Source organism: Vigna unguiculata, chromosome 3, assembly GCF_004118075.2.
Source record: "Vigna unguiculata cultivar IT97K-499-35 chromosome 3, ASM411807v1, whole genome shotgun sequence".
Taxonomy (NCBI): Eukaryota; Viridiplantae; Streptophyta; class Magnoliopsida; order Fabales; family Fabaceae; genus Vigna; species Vigna unguiculata.
Window position 1 is genome coordinate 57,911,450 of NC_040281.1, and position 22,269 is coordinate 57,933,718.

At 27.5% G+C, this 22,269-nt stretch overlaps 1 protein-coding gene across 1 annotated transcript; it reads left to right on the forward strand.

Moving 5' to 3' along the window:
• Nucleotides 1-12,232: 12,232 nt before the first annotated feature.
• On the forward strand, nt 12,233-14,709 carry LOC114177795 (tetraspanin-8-like). The gene is made up of 2 exons (XM_028063334.1): nt 12,233-12,823; nt 14,113-14,709. The coding sequence occupies exons 1-2, from the start codon at nt 12,317-12,319 to the stop codon at nt 14,407-14,409; spliced, it is 804 nt and encodes a 267-aa protein (XP_027919135.1). The 5' UTR covers nt 12,233-12,316; the 3' UTR covers nt 14,410-14,709.
• The last annotated feature ends 7,560 nt before the right edge of the window (nt 14,710-22,269 follow it).

A 22,269-nucleotide genomic window follows, 5' to 3' on the forward strand; every position in this document is an offset into this window, starting at 1 on the left:
TTGTTATTCGCTCAAAATCTATGATGCATCGGCGTACCTTATAAATTACGTGTCCCGTGTCTGATACGTATCGAACACCGGTACTCGTATGATACTTATAGGATATATTATGTTCAATTTAAAAGATATTTTTTTATCTTTGACATGATTTTGATGATTAAAATAAGGAACAAATCTTATATTATCACTACTTTTTCCATATTGGATATTAGATAGATAGATTAGATTCATTTTGTGTTAGTTGACAATGTGTTAGTTGACAGTTTCAAACTTAACATGTATATACATGTCATGTCCTGTGTCCTATAATTTTTCAATTTAGTCGTATCCGTATCCGGGTAACATAGCTCAAAACTGAAGCTCCTCGCCTTAGCAATAACTTGAACAAGAACAATGGTGAATTTTATGCTATTGTCGCTTAGGCAAGTGTTACTAGCATGGGCGAGAAAAGCAGGTTTCTCACTTGTTCACTCATGCAAAACCCATAAACACCTACAAAACAACACTCAACTCATTTCCATACAACACCAACATCAAACAAACATTGTAAACATGTTTCAGGACCAAAAACATGTAATACACTTAAAAAACTTTGAACCCTAGCTTCCCTTACTTTGACATATGCTAACCCAGCAAAATTGAGTCCCAACAAAAGAGTACCACAACACACGACTACAACTTAAGGAGTTGGCAAACAAGAACAAAGGGATGAGACAATGAGGTCCATGATCAAAAACTAAATCAGACTAGAACTTCAAAATTGAAGAGACAAAGGAAACAAATGTTTGGAGTTCAACTTACGTGAGGGGAATAAAATGTTCAGTTTGATCTCCTGAGAACTCCACAACAATCTCAGTCTTAGCCTCTATTTGAAGGAGTGGAAGCAACTTAATTAGAGAAAAAGGAAGAAAAGAAGCTGTTAAGAAATGAAAAAGTTGAGAAAAGAAAATAGAGTTGGGGAACTGAAGGACCTTCTGAAAACAAACAAGTGGGTTGACTTTGGACCATTTTTAATTAAATGGACCCATAAATATGAAATAAAAAGTGGGTTTTACATATTGTGTGTCCACATTTTATAATTTCAATTTTACCTATAATTATTAATTAAATTTTTACAAATTAAATGTTACTTTTATATGTCTTTTTATAAAACTGTCTATCTTCTCTTTTTTATTTTTTTCTACTCATCAATAGTTATTTACTTGTATTTTCTCTATTAATTTTAATAAATATAAACTTATTTTATATATTAATTTAATAACATTACAATATCATTACCTACTAATATAATATTATGTCTATTTAAAAAACAGGTACACACATGCATGTATGTATTTACACTAATTATATATAAAGAAGATTCTATTGTTTGTGTCAATAATTATTCATTTCTAATTTATCTTTTATAACATACTTATTTATTAAAAATTAATTTATTTTTACATATTTTATACAAATTTATTTTAATAAAAAAATACATTCATTAATAGTTATTTTATATTTTATATTTAATAAATATAAATTTATTTTTTATATTTATTTTATAATATTATAATATTATTTACTAATATAATATTATATATTTAAAAATATGTATACACACGATTACGTATATGTTAACACTAGTTATAGAAAATTAATAAGAATTTATATAAAAAAATTAATACGAGTGGAAGAAAAAAAAATATCAATATAGAGTAAATATTAGTTTATATACAAAAGATTAATAAAAAAAACAAATGCGAGAATATATATATATATATATATATATATATATATATATATCATATTTTATATAAAAATAATAATATTGGAATTTTTAATAAACAATTTAAATAGAAAAGATAGTTTTGTAGAGACAAATAATTGAGCATTCCATGACATAGCCGTCATCTAAATCTAACTACATGCTTTCAGCCGTCACATTGTCCAGCGCACCCATTACTCACATTCTCACCAAACCCATTGTCACCATCAGGTCAAAAATAATTTCATAAAGTAAATTATATAAAAAAAATTAAATTAAAAATGTTTGTAGACAAAATAATTAGATATCAAAAGACATAAGGATAAATAAAAAATAAGTCAAACTGTAATATACATTTTGCTACTTTTTAACTTATTTTTTTGTCTTCTTTTTTCTGCCAAATGTTTTAACTTTTGAGATTTATAATAGTAACAATTTAAACAAAAATATTAAAATAGAAGATAAATACTTAGATATATTTTATTTAAATATAAAAATATTTTTAATATACAAAATTTTATTCCATTGGTTGAATTCTGTTAATAACTAAGATAATTAAACACATTTATTACAGGCTCTCAATACTTATACTAAACTTATAATTATTTTATTATATTAAAAATAAAAATATTAATTGTAATAAATAAAAATATTTTCAATCATAAAATAAATTATTTTTAATATTTTAGATCAAATAATCTTACAAAATTGAATTTTATTTTAAAATACTTTTCTTGAACACACTAATTTTTTTTTTATTTCTTTCATCTGTTTCGTTTTTTCCTTTTGTTTATTTTCTTTATCAACTACATATACAACTTTCAAACCGAGGAAAACATTATTTTTTTACTCTAAAGTATAATTTATTTTTGTATTAATCATTCAAAATAAAAATGTAAATACATTTTATAAAACTTCAGCTGTTATCTAAACCTTTAAAGTCAAATATGTTCCATTTCATATCCCTGCTTATATCTTATTATCATCACTTGAATGAAATTTTGAGATAATTGGTCTTAAAATTTTAACTTCAAAAAACAATATGAAAACTTAAATAATGATTTAGTGATTTAGAATTATGGTCCAACACAAAGCCGACGGCAACGCCATCTGCCTCCCAGTAGGACAATTGTCAAATTCTGTCTTCACCGCTTAAAAAAAGTTATGGAAACTATAATAAAATGCTTATGTTTTTTTAATTATATTTTTTACTCCAATAAACTTAAGCATTACTTTTTTTAATTAAAAATCTTAACTTTTAGTTTCCAATCTTTTAGAAGGTGGTATTTTTAAATTTTGATGATATTGTAAGTTGTGATCTATTCTAACAATTCTATATAAATTTAATCGAGTTTTTTTTTAAGTTCGTTAACCATGTGTTTGGATGGAGTATTTCAACCATGTTTAAAAATTGAAATGTTTTATATTTGAATTACTTATAATTAAATTCCATTTATTTTCTAAATAATTTGTTTGGATAAGAAAATTAAAATACGTTACATTTCAATTTCTTGTTTGGAAAAAAAATTTGAATTTATTGTGAGATAAAATTTATTGGGTCATTGGGCCCGTCTAGGTCATCGTTCCCGTCCGGGTCGTCGGGCCCGTCAGGGTCGTCGGGCTACTCTGGGTCGTTGGGTCTGTTCGCGTCGTCCCGCACTTCTGGGTCGTCGGGCATGTCCGAGTCTTCGGGCCCAATGATTTGAAAGGGCTAGTCCGGGTCGTCGGGCTCGTTTGGGTCATTGGGCTCGTCCAGGTCGTCGAGCTTGTCCGGGTTGTTTGCCTGTCTAGGTCGTCAGGCCCGTCCGAGTCATCAGGCCCATATAGATTATCGGGCTCGTTTGGGTCGTTAGACCTATCTAGGTCATCAAGCCCATTTGGTTCGTCAGGCCCGTCCGGATGGTCTAGAATGTGAGGTTGAGTGAGAAGCATTTCAAATTCCACCTGTTTTGAGGATATTTGAATTTCTACTAATTTAGCTTTTTGAAATCCTTCAAAAAAATGCTTGCATTTGAAATGCTTTTTAATTTTTCTATCCAAACAAAGCATTTCATTACAAAGAAATCTAAATTCTTCAAAAAATGAATTCCTTCATTAAAATACTATATCCAAACACACTCTAAAAACTTATTGTGTTTATAATTTGTCCGGAGCATCAAATCGTTTGGTCCTTCCATTAAAAAATATCATTCTCTGGTTTTTTAATTTTGTGAAAATTTATGTTTAATTTATAACGTTAGACAATATTCGAGGTAGTTTTTTTTTTATCATTATTATATGAATTTTTACTCATCTTATGTAAATATTTTGCACACCAATCTTTTCCACTTCACTTTTGTATTTAAAATTTCAGTAAAAAATTCAATAATGTCTACCAAAAAAAAATCCTTTATTATAATTAAATATTGCCAAGTGAGTCTTGTGACACTTCTCCACCATATTCTTTATTGTTAGGATGTTGTTATAGACTAAAGTTAAATTGTTTCCCACAAGTGTCAATTGAAATTATTCTAAGATTGTTACTTTTTGGTAAAGTCAAAGGAGTAAGAGAGAATAAGAAAAAAAAAAAAAACAATAGACTTATCGTGTACGTTAATAGTGATGGATGATCATTGACAACCCTTTTAGTTCTTAACACAAACCGATTTTGTATAAAATAATTAAAGTACTTTTATTCTAAACAAGATAACAAATTTTTGAAAAACTTTCAAAATTCAATTTGATTAATTAAATTCATGCAAAAAATGGTAGACCATCACTTACTACAAATGACATATAAAATGAGGAATTAAAAATATAATTATAAAAAAACAATTAAATAAAATTGGAAACTTAGTGTTAAAGGATGAAAAAGGTAATGTGCTCAATTTCTAACACTAAAAATATATTTAACTATAAAATAATCATGTAGATCAATTTAATTAGTATAAAACCTTCCACATTTCATCATTGATTATGTCTAATCCCATGGAATAAAAATAATACTTCAAACAATCCAAAGACTAAAAAAAATGATAATTGAAGAGCCAAAATTAATAGTACCTTAAATTTGTAAAAATAAAAATATGTTTATTCTCACTACGATATTAGTAGTATAATTCGTTCCTTAAAGCACGAGTTATTATCATTATTATTTAAACTATGTTATGTAATTAACCATACTATCGGTATTTTTATTTTTTGTTCATTATCAATGATCAATATTATTTATTTTGTCTTTTTATGGTATGTTTGGTTTAAAACAAACTAAAAGAAGGAAACAAAATCAAAATGGTTTTGTGAGCTCTTTAGTGTGAAGAAAAAAAAAGTGTAGGTGAATACAAAATACTTTCAATGAAAACCGTAATTTATTTATTTTGTATTTCGTCGCCTAGATTTATTTTCTTTTTTCTTTTTGAAGTGGAAGTTGGAAAACAAAACAGTTTATTTCAACCTGGCCAAATTCAATGGATTTAGATTTTAGGTAGACCAAAAAATTTGGTATAATTTTGGTCCTGTATAAGCTAATAGGTCACTTTTGCGTAATTTAAAATAATTAATTTACAAAAACATTAATCTTTAAATTGCTAAGTCGATACATGAGAACTCAGTTTTGTATTTTAATGTAAGTATGTAAAAACTTGAAAATTTGTAAAAGTAATAAATATTTTTTTTATCTTGTATTTATTGGGACGATATTAATAAATTTTGACATTTATATTTGTTGTTTATTTTAAAGTAGAGTTTGGTGGTCACTTTAATTTTAAAAGGATTTTAATAAGGTTAAAGAAGATAAATATATTTAAATTATTTATAAGTTTGAATATTAGTTTAGATTTGATTCGAAGGATAAAAGTTACGTTAATTGAGGGTGAATATAATAATTTGTTAGTATCAATACGCTTAAAATAGTTGAACTTGAAGTTTGGACTGCAATAAAAATAAAAAATAACTTTTGAATATTTAAATTTGACTTCAATTGTTTATGTATTTAAAGTTGTGTATGTGATGTTTGAATATTAAGTTTTAGATTTTATTGTAAGATAAAAATCATGTTTGTTGAGATTGAGAGGGAATATTAAAAATTATTCTAACACCCTTTCAGTTTTGTGAGCATTTCTCCTTCTTCCTTCATTGATATTCTCAACCTACATAGGGTAGTACAAAACATCAAGAACAGAAGTTTTGGTTAGTTTAATTTTCTTCAACTTCTATACTTTTCTTTTGAATGCACGTGCATGGCTTTGGGTTGGTGGGTTGTAAGCAAATATTACTTTTGATGACAATGATCGACTTTATAAATGATCAAAGAATTTTTGAACATTTTGGTCCCATCATCTTCAACTTTAAATTCTTTATAATACAAAAAAAACTTTCAAGATAAAGGAAATTAGTTTTATTTTACTTTCCCCTTTATGTTGTAAAGGTTGTAAAGGGTAGTTTTATTTGATATTAGTGTGATAACTTTTTGTTAGAAGAATTAAAAACTTATTTATTGTTTTATGTTAAACTGATTTAATGTTAAGAGGAATTATTTTATAAAGTGCATAAACTATCAAATTACAGTACTGTTGATGTAAAATCCATTGCATAAAAGGTTTTCAGAACAATTGGGTAAAGTTTTTTTTTTTTAATTAGAGTCAAAGTGCAATAATGGATAAAGTTATTACACCTTATTGGAAGCTATCTTTCGATGTTAGTACACTCATTTGACGAGTTATTCGAATCTACTTAATTGGATCCTATTTTATCAGCTTTGTTCCCAAGTGGTAGATTTCACAAAATGCTTGGCTGAATTCATTTTCAACTATTTATTTTCTGTTTATATCATACCACAATGAGAGAAAAAAAAAAATCATGCTTCTTTTTGTCACTCTCCCTTCTATCACGCTTTCTCTCATTCCAAATAAAGGTTGAGCTTAGACACTTATTTTAAATGAATCAAATGAAAATAGTATGCGTGTTTGGTAAGGTACTTCGATAAGAAACATTTCTTAAAACAAGTAATATCTAAAAACAAAACAAAAAGTAATTAAAGTAACGTGTGACATGTAACTTAGGAATTTTATATATAACGTTGTATTGGATGATATCAAATTTTCATCAGTTTTTTGTTTTCCCTGAACATATGTTACCATACTTTACAAAAACTATTGTAGACAAATTATTTACGGATTGTTTTTAGTGAAAGATAAGGATGTGGTAATGAGGATATTTATTGAAGATGTGGTGACAGCGAGTAGCTGACTCTAACTTATAAACCACCCTGCAGTAGCGGTCAACCCACACAAGATGATGACTTAAGGCAATTCCACAGTAAACTTTCAACTTACTAATTTCATTTAATAAATCCAATATTTGACGGGGTCCTCCGTGTTTGGTGCAGTCCAATTTTAATAATTTTCGAAATTATTAAGGTTACACTTAGAAATGAAAAGTATGATAAGTTGACTTTTTTTATCTGTTGGATAAATATTCGTCATATATTTATTTTTATATCTATATGGATATCCATTACACGAATACTTACATTCTTCATAAAATATCTATAAATATTCATAAGTATTTTAAAAGAAAATATATAATATAACATATAACAATCATATATTTCAAACATATTATTTAAATAGCGTTAAATTACAATTATTATTTTTAAACCAATTGATAAAAACTAATACATTAAAAATCAATGTATTAATATTTTAATTATTTTTTATTTAATTTAAATTAAAGTATAACGAATACATAATATCTACAAATAAAAATACTATAATACCTTGATCATTTTGTTAACATATAAATATAAAAATACTCCATGTACGATATTTATTTTATATTCATTTAAGATTTTATTGGCAATTAATCTCGTAGGTGAAGATTTTTTTTAATATCCCTAGTTCATTAAGATTTTTCGGCAATTAATCTCGCAAGTGAAGATTTTTTTCAATATCCCTAATTAATTGATTACGGAAGTAGCTTTTGCGAAGAAGTTGCGCTACTTTGGCACTCCTATAATCAAACGTGAATTAGTTAATTTCATTAGCCAAGTGTTTTTCTTTTTTGCATCATAATTTTTCTGCTACATTACAAAGCAGGGGTATGAAGACATTGAATTTGATTGCATTGCATGTATAGTGGCTTTCCGAGGTAGTTGAATTTGGTTACCTATTCTCCTTCAATTTTTCTTTCTCCACTTTTGAAAAAGTTGTACTTTTTTTAATACTATATTGGTACTACAAGATCGTCAATTGTAATGCTTCTCATTAACTAAAAGCATAGGTATTAGTTTCAGCCTTCTAATCTATTCATCCAAATGATACTTAATTTTATGTACCTTCTTACATTGAAGAGACTACTTCGTGCAAGGAAAAGGTTTTCCAAGGTCCATGTCCAATTATTTTCCATTTCTTATTTTTGTCAAGTTCAGTTTCTCTAGTAATTATTTAAAGAAAACATGATTAGTAAAAAGAGTGACTATTATATCATTTACACTTTAATTAAACGATAAATAAAACTACTAAAAATAGTCAAAACAATAAATTAATAACATAAACAAACACATGTTCTGATCAAAATGAGTGTTAATCTACAACGGACTGACCTCTATTGATTACACGGATTGGAAGTCTTGACTAATACATATTGAAAATAAACCCTCCAGTTTTTGTTTTTATTTTTTTTTGCCTTTTTTGAATTTGATATCTTTTTATTTTCTATTTAAAATGCACCCATATATTTATTAAATATTCAATTAATTAATAAAATTTCATGAGAACCAAAACATTTATTAAATTTACAAACATCCTAGTTGATTAAATTTAAAAATATTTTTAAAAAATATAAAAGGAAACCAAATATTCAAATTAAAATATATTTTAAATATTTGTTTACTTCAATTTTTTAAATTCTAATAAATCTCTTTCTTATATACTAATAAAAGTTATAATACATCACTTAATCAAAATGACGCTAAGAACAAATAATAAACATAATAATAAAATTTTGACATAGATCTTGTATATTTTCAACTCCAATATATGTTGGATGGTGATAAAAAAATATTCATGACAATTATATTGAATTTTTATATTATAGTAAATAAAAGTTATTTATACAATTGTAGAAGAAAAATTACAGTATGATTGATAATGAGTTAGAAAATAAAAAATAATTAGATAAAATATATTGAAATAGTATTCTACATGATGAAAATAAACAACAAATAAAAATATGGTATAATTATTCATTTGGTACCCATACTTTTGGTTTGTTCAATTTAGTACCCCAATTATCTAAAGAGATTCAATTTGGTCATCTCCGTTAAGTTAGATTTAACACCGTATCCGTACAAGACATGTGTCAGGCCATGAAATTTTTAATTTTTTTAATTTAATTTTTAATTTTTAATTTTTTTTTTCAAAAAAATTAAAAACTGCTACGTGTCAGTTTATCATCGTGCCACGTGGCAGTGGTAATAGTTATTTTCAATTTAGTACCCCAATTTAAATTTTTGGTTCAATTTAGTACCCTAATTTTTTAAAATGATCCAATTTCGTCCTTTCCAATTTGAGATCAAATTAGTAACTAAGTTTAATTATAACTTATATATACATGTTAAAATAATTGTTTTGAATTTATACATTAAATCACTACACCTAAATATTCAAATTATTTTATTTTTTACAAGTGTAAAAAATTTCATATGTAACAAATTACAAAGGTTAAACTGTAAAAAATAAAATAATTTAAGTATTTAGGTGAAATGATTTGATGTATATATTAGAAAAAGTTATTGTAACATGTATATATAAGTTGTAATTAAGCTTATTTAGTAATTTGGTATCAAATTGGAAATGACGAAATTGAATCATTTTAAAAAATTGGGGTACAAAATTGAATCAAAAATTTAAATTGGGGTACTAAATTCGAAACAACTATTATCGCTGCCACGTGTCATGATTGTAAGCTGCCACGTGGCACGGTGATAAACTGACACGTGACAGTTTTAAAATTTTTGAAAAAAAAATTAAAAAAAATAAATAAATTTTTTAAAAAAAAATTAAAAAAAATAAAAAATTTCATTGCTTGACACGTGTCCTGTACGGACATGGTATTAACTCCAACTTAACAGAGATGGCCAAATTGAATATCTTTAGATAATTTGGGTACTAAATTGAACAAACCAAAAGTATGAGTACCAAATTGCACTTAACCAAAAAGTTTGGGTACCAAATCAGTAATTATAGCTAAAAATATTAAAAATTAGCAAATGCGTGTCTTAGAAACAATTTGAAAGACTATTGAAAAAAATCACACACAAAAAAACAAATGTATGATTAAGGGTATGATAAGATGAAAAATATCTTAGAGATCTAATAAAACTTTTCAAATATCAACATATATACTCAATAGTTGTGAAATAATGAAAATTGTTTTAGCGAAACAAAAAAGTTATTCAAATGAAACAAAAATGACTAATAATAACTAAATTATATTTTTTTATATTACTTAGTAAATGAAATGTTTATATTATTAAACACTTAAATTGATGATATTAAGCATTCTCATGTGAAAGGAAAATATATAATAAATAAAAATATTTAAAAATAATAGAAATATTCAAATGTGAGACATCATTTTTTTTTAATTGGCATACATCATTTTAACATAATTACATAAACGTTATGATAAGATGAAAAATATATTAGAGATGCAAATGAGTTTCATGACAAACCAAATAATTAAAAGAAATAAAAAATAGAAAGTATATATATATATATATATATATATATATATGGTTACTTAATTAATTGTGAATATTTTAATAATTTAAATGGGGATAAAGATATGATAGAGACAAGTACATCTCCATATTCATTCTCATACCCAATTGAAAAAATCGAGATTCCCCCGTACTCATATCCAGTTAATGTGAGAATTCCCCGTCAAAATGAGGACGGGTTCAGGCAATACCCACGGGACAAGTTTATTTGCCATCTATGGATAAAGAATCAAAATTGAAGTCGCAAGGAGATAAAATAAAAAATATATAATCAAATTTTATTATAAGAGAATAAAAATAACCAATCATTTTATTTTTTTCCTAAACAAAATTAAAATTTATTATTTTTTAACTCATTAAATATCATTTTTAATATAAATAAAAATTAACAAACACTAATAATAATTTAATTAAATTTTATTCTAAAAAAGTAAACTTATAACTAATTTAATAAAAATGTATTAGCATCAAATTTTCTTAGGCTTTTTAATTTTAAATATAATTTTATAATTAATTTATTTCAAGTATATCATTTACTTATTGACATAATGGTTATTCATATTATTAGCAGCGAATCTTAAGAACATATTTTGGAAGTGTCAATTTTTTTATGAGTATATACAATTTTGGGATGTTCAATATATATAATATATTAAATCTTATTATATAAACTATTATTTGCATCTAAAATTTACAAGTAATTAAAAATAAACATCAAACAATTATTTTATTAAGTAATAACATTTTATCTTATTTTAATTGTTATAATGTTCTTTATATTTGCGTTTCTTTTTCTTTTTATCATAAATGCAATCGTTGGGTATCAATAACAAGATGCTCAAATATTTATGCATGACAATTTGGTACTATTAAAACGATTTTGTAAAGTAGTCTAATTGTACACGCAATCAAAGAGTCACACCAACAAATATTCTCAACACCATGTCACGGTTAACTAGTCTTGCAACACTCCGACATATGTCACCAATAACTTTTTAAAATTAGATTCAACTTAAAATTCACTTTTTTTTTTTCCAACCCACATTCATATCAACATATAACTGTGATGAATACTATTATTACTTATATCCAACATATCATGTTACAATATTCATAAAATATTTACTCAGGCAATGAATAAAGACAAAGTATATATGGTGATAGAATATGGCAAAAGTTATAATCTACAATCAATTTACAAAATGAGATAATTCATTAATTGCATATTTATTATAATTGATTATTTGTATTTTAGTCACTTGAAATGAATAATTATCAACACGTGGATCCGTGTAAAATTGAAAAGAAAACTTGCAGACGCGTACATAAAATAATAAACTCGTTTCTATTAAATAACAACTCGAGTCAAACCCTGAAAAAAAAAAGAGAGAGAAAAGGAAATAAAATTACAACCAAGCCTGTGGAATAAAATTATAATAAAAGGGTTTGGTAATTTAATTTGTCAAATAAAAATATTTACAATAGTTCTTAAATATACACTTCCTCTTTTTATTTTTTTATTTTCCAATTAAATCACTAAGAGGAAGGTACTAGTTCAAGAAATGAAAAACACGCGTTTAACCAAATTAATTAACCACAATGCCTTTTTTTTCCTCCAACGGCGAAATCGCGTGAACCGTGGCGTGTGCAAATAAGATCCCGAATTGTCAAACAGTTACACCTCACAACACACATCACGCGCACACAAACACATATATACGCGCCCACACACAAATAAACCTTCACCACCTTCACTCTCAAATTCTCCCTTACACAACAATCATTATTCCCCAAACACTTTCTTCACCATGGTTCGCTTCAGCAACAACATTATCGGACTCCTCAATTTTCTCACCTTCCTCCTCTCCATCCCGATCGTGGTGGGCGGAGTCTGGCTCAGCAAGCACGGCAGCACCGAGTGCGATCGGTGGCTGGATAAGCCGGTGATCGCAATCGGTGTTTTCCTGCTGATCGTTTCACTCGCCGGCCTCATCGGCGCGTGCTGTCGCGTGACATGGCTCCTCTGGCTCTACCTGCTCGTGATGTTCTTGCTCATCGTTATTCTCTTCGCCTTCACCATCTTTGCCTTCGTTGTCACCAACAAGGGCGCTGGTGAGGTCGTCTCTAACAGAGGCTACAAGGAGTATAGGCTCGGGGATTACTCCAATTGGTTGCAGAAAAGGGTGAACAACGCTAAAACGTGGAACAGGATCAAGAGTTGCTTGCAGTCTGGGAAAGTCTGTACTGAATTCCACGAAAAGTTCCTAAACGACACCGTTAATGACTTATACAAGGAGAACCTCTCCGCGCTTCAGGTTTTTTTCTCCTCTTCTCAATTTTCTTTTGTTTTCCTTGATCCTTTTTCTGGGTTGTTGCCTAAATTTCAGCTTGTTCGTGCAAGATCTGGTTTTCGATCAAGATCCTGTTTTTCAGTTGTGACTGCTTCACAATTTGAAAAAAAAAAAAGTTAATTCCTAATTGTTTAAGTGTTTTATTTTTCTTTCTTGCTGTTGGTTGGGGAATTGGGGTTTACTACCTCCATAAAAAGTGAACATAAGTTACAGATAAAATATTATTTCTCATTAATTAATTAGTTATTATGAAAAAAATAAGTAAAGAAATTGTCCTAATTTCGCTGTCCTATAATCTTTTGGATGAGGTTTATCTGATGGTAATTCTTATAGTTTCACCTCCTTGTGTGAAATCTTGGATAAATTGTAATTAAATTGTATTATAATTATTCAAATAACGGGTATATCAAAACATCAAAAACGTAGAGAAAAAAATAAAATAAAGAACTGTATGTAGCTTTTGTTTCTTGAAATCTGTTTATCTTTATTAGACCACATACTTTTGGTTTAGTTTGTGTTTTACTAGTAACTTAAAATATGTGTGCCCTTTGGCCCACCTCCTTTAAGATTTTTTGTCTCCTTACACTCTCGAACGCGAGTTTCAATATGAGTAGTTTTCTGGAAAAAGGGAACTTTCGTCAGATCAAATTCAAATTTATAAGATAATATGTATTTTATAGTCGTAGTCTCGTAGAGTATTCGAGTTGGTGTCTTTTTGAAAGGGGATCTTTTTAACTGGGATTGGCTTCCATCTGAAAAGGCTGTGTTCTTTTGCTTTATTTTCTAATTCCCAATGTATTTTTTGTCGCACTTTTTGGCATTCTTGTGTGCCATTTTTAAATAGAAATTGACTGATGCTTGTACTGCTACCTACAGAGAGCTAAAAAGTTGTTCCCTTTCTACATCCTAGTGCCCTTCATCCTGCATGATTTTATGTGCACTTTTCTTGCCAGTAAATAATCTATGGTTCCTTGTAGCATCAGCGTGTGAACGCTACAAGAGAACATATCCACTATTGGATCTAAAAGTGGAATCCACTTTCTTGGTCAAAATTTTCCCTGAGAAAGAGAAACAGAATACCAGTCTTCAAAGATATAAGAATTTTCCAACATGAGAGATTCTTCTATGATACTGTAGACATGTATATAGTTATACTCATCCACTGAACACGATTTATTTGTTTAAATTGTTTGCATCAACGAGTTTAGTTAATGGATATCTCATTGAATTTCTTTGTTGGATGGTTTGTGCAGTCGGGGTGTTGTAAGCCTTCTGATGAGTGCAATTTTATCTATGAGAATCCAACTACATGGACAAAGACCGCAAATGCTAGTTTGAACAACCCTGACTGTAATGCCTGGGATAACGATCCCAACACTCTGTGCTTCAATTGCCAATCATGCAAAGCTGGGTTACTGCATAACGTGAAGACTGCTTGGAAGAAGGTGGCTGTTATTAACATCATAGTCCTGATCTTCCTCATTATTGTCTACACCATAGGGTGTTGTGCTTTCAGGAATAACAGACAGGACAATTGGAAGAGATATTAGTTAGGTTCATTTCATTATTCACTTACTACTATTCTATTACCCTGTTCATGAATTTCCTAGGCAGTCTGGTTTATATGCTGGTTTTTTTACTTTTTAGTGAGCTTTCTATATGCTGGATTATACTATTTTAAGCACAGATTATTGTGTAAATTCCTCAGCTTTGTTTTTAGCGCGGATTTCTTAGTAACATCTGTACGTAGGTATTACTTTTGGACACTGCATTCCCATCTGCTCCAACATCTCGTAATGTAGTGGCAACAACTGAATATTCACCCTATACATCATTGATGGTTTAAAGTAGGTTTTTTTTTTTTTATAGTTTAATTCTTTTTATTCCCTACATGCAAATTTTAATTCAGCTCTGTTCATTAATTTTTTCTATATTTTAAATTGTATATTGAAATCTCTCATTTGTGTAATTTTTTAGTTACTTTTTTTTTTTTTATGAATTGAATTGGTTAAATTTCACAAATTATGATTTTCAATAAGTATGTATATCTTCTGAAATTTGAATTCAATTTTAAAAATGGAGAATATCGTTAACATGAAATTAAAAAAAAAATTGAAATGGGTCTATCTAATTCGTGCAAGTGAAATTGTTTTGTTGGTTAGTTTGATTAATGCCTTATCATATTATAAAAGCCAAAGTATACTTCTTTGTTTTATTTCTATGATTTTGATCCTTGATCTTTTGAGAAATATCTAGTTCTTTTAAATGTAAATTAATTTGATTCTTTTAAAATACTTAGAGTCGTCAAAATGAGTTGAAATCCATGAGTCAATTCGGCTCACCTCGGATCGGGTTAAGTTAAAAATTTTATAAATTTCAATGTGGTTTAATTTTTGACTCGGCTCACCTAGAACCTAACCCACTCGAGTTAAACTTTTGGTGAGCCGACCCGCAAATAAAGGATCACATATAAGTGTTTTTGGTGAAGTTGGTCTTTGTATTTGGGTAATGTTAGGTTGTTTTTATTAGTCAACACATGAATAATGTGTATTTTTGTGATTTTAGTTTGTATTTGATATGTATTAAATTTTATTTAGATTTTAATTAGAATTATAATTTAACTTTGATTGAACAAAAAATAAAAAAAATTGTATTTTATTTAATTGAGTCCGTGAGCCAACCCATTTAATCCACCAACCTGTGGTGGCTCGAACCGAGTTCAATTTTTTTAGCTCACCAAGAAGTTAGTCGGATTGGGTTTGCTTACTAAGTGATCAATCCATGATGGATCGAGCTGGGTCGAATCGAGTTATCTGTTTTGACATCTCTAAAAATTGTAATATATTTTATTTTAGAGCATCAATTTGATTCTTTTACCGCGCAAGATGGAAAGCTTATGTCATTAGTTTCACTTAAATAAAAACTAATAAAAAGTGATTAATGGTTGAATAAAAATTTATAAAAACATGGTGTAAATTAATTAATAAATTTTAGGATTGTTGTCCTTTTAAAACTTTAGTCACACGAATATGACAAATGTTTTCTATGATGAATTGATACCATGGTACAGATAAAAAAAATGCTACGATGAATTTATTATATACATATTATTTACAGGCAATTGCTTCCTCCACCCCCATCAATTTCTACCTCCATCCCTCCTTTTTTTTCGAATTTCAGTTTCGTCCATGCGAGTTTTATTTGAAACTAAGGGAGATGGTGGTTTGTGTATGCTTTAACGTGGAGAGATTAATCTGACAAACGTTGGCTGAAATGTTGATTGTTTAGTTGTGTTGGCTGAAATAATGTAGTTAAACCCTAAAATAATGGAGTACAGAAGTATATTTCTGGAACAAGTAATCCAGAATTGGTGAAAAGGTGGAAAGTGAATTTTGGATTCATGTTTCCAAGAGTAATTTTACAATAGGAAAATATCATTTTGAAAGCATTGAAAGAGTATTCCGGAATTGGTAGAGAATGTTTTTCTGAAAAGTATATTCTTGGATTATGTTTCCCGAAAGGTAACTCCGGATCAGGGTTAAATTTGAAAACCATAAGACTATTTATGACTTTTCACACATATGAGGGGTGCAGATTAGAAATTTTTGGGGTGCAGGAATTAATTTCCATATTTACAGTCCTTCCAGCCTTGGCCTTGGGCCGACCTCCTTTTGGACTGGGCTCAGGGCCGGCCTGAGCAACGGACCCGTATTTCAAAAGTCTTATAAATTATGGGCAATGCAGCATATCCGTATCTTTAGTGTAAAATTTGTAAGCAAATGAAGTGTCGTTGCAGTTAAGAAATTCACCTTGAGTTTCAAGTGTTATCAGCTTAACCTCTTAGTTTCAATTTTACAAGTTTAGCTTGGATAGAGGGTTCACATCTTTTTTTTTTTTTGTTTTTTTCTGAACATTCTGTCTTCTTTTTTCTTCTAATTTTAAGGTTTGAGATCTTTTCAATTCTTATTTATAATAATTTTTAATTTTGTTCCACTATTTTAAATGTTCTTATTTAATTTATTTATAAAAAAATAAGCAATGTAATTCCTTCTCGTAATGATGTTACTGCATTAACACATGGCCGTCATTGTTTTATTAAGAAGTCATCATTTATTGTTCACGTCATTTTTACCCTTCATTGTTTATATAGCACATCATTATCGTAACATTCTTATAATTAATTTGATGGCAAAAAAACTATATTAATTCTTAGAAAAAGGTGAAATAAAATTGGAAAATTTTAAAATAGAAAAATGAAATTAAAAAAAAAAAGTCATCAAATGAGATGAAAGAAATGATTGGACCTAATTTTAATTATTTTTTGCGTGGTCGAAGGTGTGTGTTGTTGATGGTGAAAGTGAAATGGTGTCATTCTGAGTTGTTGGAGATGTTGTGGATAAGGAGATCTTTTTAGGAGATTATTTCCACACAGTAATGAGTGAAACTCCATTAAGTATTGGTGGTCCATTATTCATTTTCCTCACGTGAAGTCAACCACACAACACTATTCATTCCATTCCCTTCTTTGTCCATTACGTATAAACACAATAATATTTCTCTACCAATACAATGTTTTCATCCTTCCTCATCTTGTATTTTTCTCTCTGTCTCTTTCTATTAAATTAGTGCTACTTATATGTGATGCAAAACAGCGGAGGGAAAGACGTCTTCTTTGTTGGATATTTTTAGAGAAGATATAATACAAATAAGATGAATTTAAACCATATATAAGATATTGACATTACTTTTAACATAAAATTTTAAGACAATAAATTTATGGATATGGTAGTTAAATTTCTTATTTTTATTTAATGTAGTGAGATTTAGACCACACTTGAATTCTCAACCATATCCTCATTCCAATAGTATTATGAATTTTTTCGGTCACATGAAACTAGTTATGTGTTTATTAGAAAAAAACCATATTTCTATAGCGAAGTAAAATGTGTAATAACAAAAGATAGATAATACACATTTATGTACAATTTTAATACATCATAATTGTTGGAAGTTTCACATCGACTAGAGAATAAGGCCAATTTATAATATATAAGTGGATGCAACCTCACATTACAAGCTGATTTTGTGGGGTTGTTAGGCTTAAAGTCCACTTCTAACATGATATCAGAGCAGGTTAGAGTCTATCCTAGTGAACTTTCTTGGACATTCTGTTCCATCCGCTATCGGGCCGCTAACGGATCACCCACTAATTTATTGTCTCACGCACGTAATAAATAGGCGTGAGGGGGTGTGTTGTAAGACTAGAGAATAAGGTCAATTCATAATATATAAGTGAGTGCAATCCTCATCTTACAAGCCGGTTTCAACCACCCACTAATTTCTTGTCCCACACACGAGATGAATATACCTCGATGTGAGGGGGCGTTGGAAGTCCCACATCGACTAGAGAATAAGGGCAATTCATAATATTTATAAGTGAGTGCAATCCTCATCTTACAAGCCGGTTTTGTCGGGTTGGTGTGAGGGGGTGTGTTGGAAATCCTCACCTTACTAGTTAATTTTGTGGGGTTGAATTAGACTTCCACTTCTAACAATAATTTATCATAATAATAATATTTCAAAGCATTCACACCTAATTTTAATACAACACTTGGAACACTCATAAATTGTTTGAATTACATAAGTTTCGAGATTCGATGACATGAAAAATATGTACTAAACAAATTCGTTAGAGATTACCGCTTGATTAAAAATCAGAATTTTACTCACTCATAGGATATTTGACAAATTTCAATGTAGGAATCACTATAAGTTTCTAACCCGTATAATATTGTCATTATATTTGACTTAAAATATTTGTAAGGCATGCATATTTCATATTTTCTTATTACTTAGAATGTGTACCTCGCATAAATCAATTAATACATAGGTATGTACTGTTCTTATTTATCACTTTCCACATGACACATTATAGCAAATATAAGTATAGTTAACATTATTCATACACATATATAAATCTACAAATTCATAATACCAGAATTCATTTCAGTAACTAAAGCATTCATTTTATTTTATTTAGGAGGAGTATTGTTTTAGTTAGATCTTCTTACTCGAGCAATATTTTCTCGAAGGAGAAATAATTGATTCAGATCCTCCTTTATTTAAATGTCATATTGGCTACAAAATGATATAACTTGTCACTTAAATGTTCTCACAATGATTGTCAAGTAGAGGACAAAAAATTGATATAATATATTTTTTCTCGAATAATCATTTTCTTTTATTCAAAAAATAATAATTCATGCAATGACAAATGATTGATAGACTTTAGAATGTTAGTATAATTGAAATGTCCAAATTTATAGTAATGTCTAACATAATCTTATTTGGAATAAGGTTGTCAAAATGAGTCTAACCTAACATGTTTAAGTGAAAGATTTATGTGTTTATTCTTTTAAATAGAATTTTTTATTCTTAATTCTCGTTATCATATGAAAGAAAAAAATATATTAGAGTCTCTCTTACCCTTTTCTTCTTTTCTTTGGTTGTGGATGTCTCTTTTTCCTTTTTTAGGTTTTTCTTTAACACTAATTTTCTAATATATTTGGTTATTTGTTGTAATTCAATATGAAATTTGAAAGTATATTTGGACTATTTTTATTACAATATTATATACTTGATGTGAGGAGTCCCAACTCCATGATTATGACCTCAAATTTTCTAACAATTTATATATTTAAATGTGTTGAACAACTCACATTAAATAGAGATAAGACAATTTCATAATATATATATATATATATATATATATATATATATATATATATATATATATATATATATATATATATATATATATGCCTCAACGTGAGAGGAATGTCTGGAGATCTCACATAGACTATAATAAGGTGATTTAATTATACATAAGTGGATGCAAAACTTACTTTATAAGTTAATTTTGTAAGGTTAAATTAAACTTAAAATTCAATTCTTAACATTTTTCTTTAAAGCTTTTAAATAAATTCTTAACATTTTTCTAAAGCTTTTAAATATTTAAGAAATCATTCATCCTCATAAAAAAAATAAAATAACAAAAAGTATCCAAAATCTTATGTACTCATTTTACCTGGATTATGAGTTTGGAATACTTGCGTACACGTGTGTCCAAATATATATTATAAATTATAAAGTAGTTACATATTAACAATTAATGGGTTATATATGTTTTTGGTCCCTCAAGTTTTAGTGAAATTTGAAATTAGTCCCTCATTAAAACTTTTGACCAATTTAGTCATTCATCTCTCAAAATGCGTGAATTTAGTCCTTTTAACCAAATTTTGTTAAGTTTATCTGACGTTTCAAGCGCATTTCATGATAGTATTTAAGTTAACATTGAAGTAAAAATGTGTCAAACAGTATAAATAATTTAAATACTATCATGAAATGCGCTTGAAATGTCAGATAAACTTAACAAAATTTGGTTAAAAGACTAAATTCACGCATTTTGGAAGATGAATGACTAAATTGATCAAAAATTTTGATGAGGGACTAAACCTAAATTTCGCTCAAACTTGAGGGACCAAAAACATATTTAACCCACAATTAATTACATAAAAATAAAATTCAATCATTCATTTATGTTTTTATTTATTTCGAACAATACCGATCATAAAATCTTTTTTGTGAGATAGGTTTAAATTTATATTCAGTCTAATACAAATTACTTTTTTATTTTCATATTAAATTCAGCTTGCAAATGTCGTCTTCACACGGAGAATAGAATCCATGATCCAGCAGCTCAAAAGTTGAATCTCGAAAAATATGCTTCGAAAAACATACATGGCTGTGAGTGCAAACAAATGACCTGTTATTCTTGTACGCTTATTCTGTTCCGTTCCGGACATTCCTATTGTCTTCAACCTTTATTAATTTCAGAATTTGGAAGGAATTTCATATCGGGAAACTAATAAAAGATATCACAATAATAGATGTATAATGGTTTTCCACACCATCATGATCATATAATTCCACTTAAAAATTTATCACGTACATGATTTTATATTTTTTAAATTTTTATTTTTTGTGTAATAAAAATTATGAAATACAAATAATAAAATTAAACGAAATAAAAAATTAATAAATTTTTATTTCTATTCAAAACATTATTCGTTATTTTCTCTCATTTTTTATCCTCTATAAAAATGTTAAATTTTTAATTCACATAAAAGTTTTTTTTATAGAGATTAGTTCGTGAACAATGTAGTGATAAATTATAATTTTATTTGTAAATGTAACATAAACCTTTAAATTATATCTTGATATAAAAAAGATAAAATAAGTTAATAAAAATACAAAATTATAAGAAAACTAATTTTCGATAAAAAGTTGAAATTAATTCAAACTTTAAACTAATTTAATTTCTTATATTTAAAAATACGAGGATATAATTATTTAAACTAATTTTTGTTAGGTTTATTTTAAGTTTTAACCGCATTTCTAAGTTAATATTGACTTGAAAATGTGTTAAATGGTATAAATAATTTAAATATTATTATGAAATATGTTTGAAACATAAAATAAATTTAACAAAATTTAATTAAAAAGATTAAATCCACTAATTTCTAAAATTTGAGAACTAAATTAAACTAAAATTTTGAAAAGAGACTACTTTCTATTTTCATTACGAATAAAAAAAAATATATTTAACACCGTTTAAAATTCGAAAATGAATAAATTGTTTGTAATATAATATAGAATCTCAGCGAACCTACGACTATGACATTTATTTATTTATTTATTTTCTCTTTTTGTTGTTTTATTTCTTCCACCTTAACATAATTGCGGTTCACATGATCAAAATGAGATGCACATCTCTACATCAAGATGAAATGTACATTTCCTTAGAATAAGGGTGGATACATTGGTACCACACAAAAATTCTCTTAACATCAAATGTCAAATGTCATTATTTCTGCTTTTTTAATGAACCACATGTAGCTTTTAAGGACAAAAGACAACTTATATTAAATAAGGTCAGATTATTGTAGAAAATTAAATTTTCTTCAAATATTTAATATGTTAATACAGTTATGATTTAAACCTCAAATTATTAATTAAAAAAAGAATAATTAAATATCAAACCATTCAAGCATTGTCATTCAAGAATGAGTTGGTGTTTCTAAATTTTTGAAAAATTAGTGATTATCGAGTACTTTTTTGATTTTGTATTCTAAAAAATACCTGTTGGGTTATATATTTTTTTCATATATATGATTTATAGTTATAGTCATTGGTTATTGAGAGATTGTAGTTCCATATGGTTATAACATTAGTCTTATACACATGGGCGTACCTAGGTTAGGACCAAGGGGAGCCCTAGCTCCCCCTAGGTTTTTAATTTTAAATTTTGTATATATATTTATATATTTTTTTAATTTAAATTTATATAT

Coding starts and splice junctions, on each gene's coding strand:
- LOC114177795 (XM_028063334.1), top strand. CDS start 12,317: ATGGTTCGCTTCAGCAACAACATTATCGGACTCCTCAATTTTCTCACC. Junction 12,824..14,112: donor AGAACCTCTCCGCGCTTCAG/GTTTTTTTCTCC, acceptor TGGTTTGTGCAG/TCGGGGTGTTGTAAGCCTTC.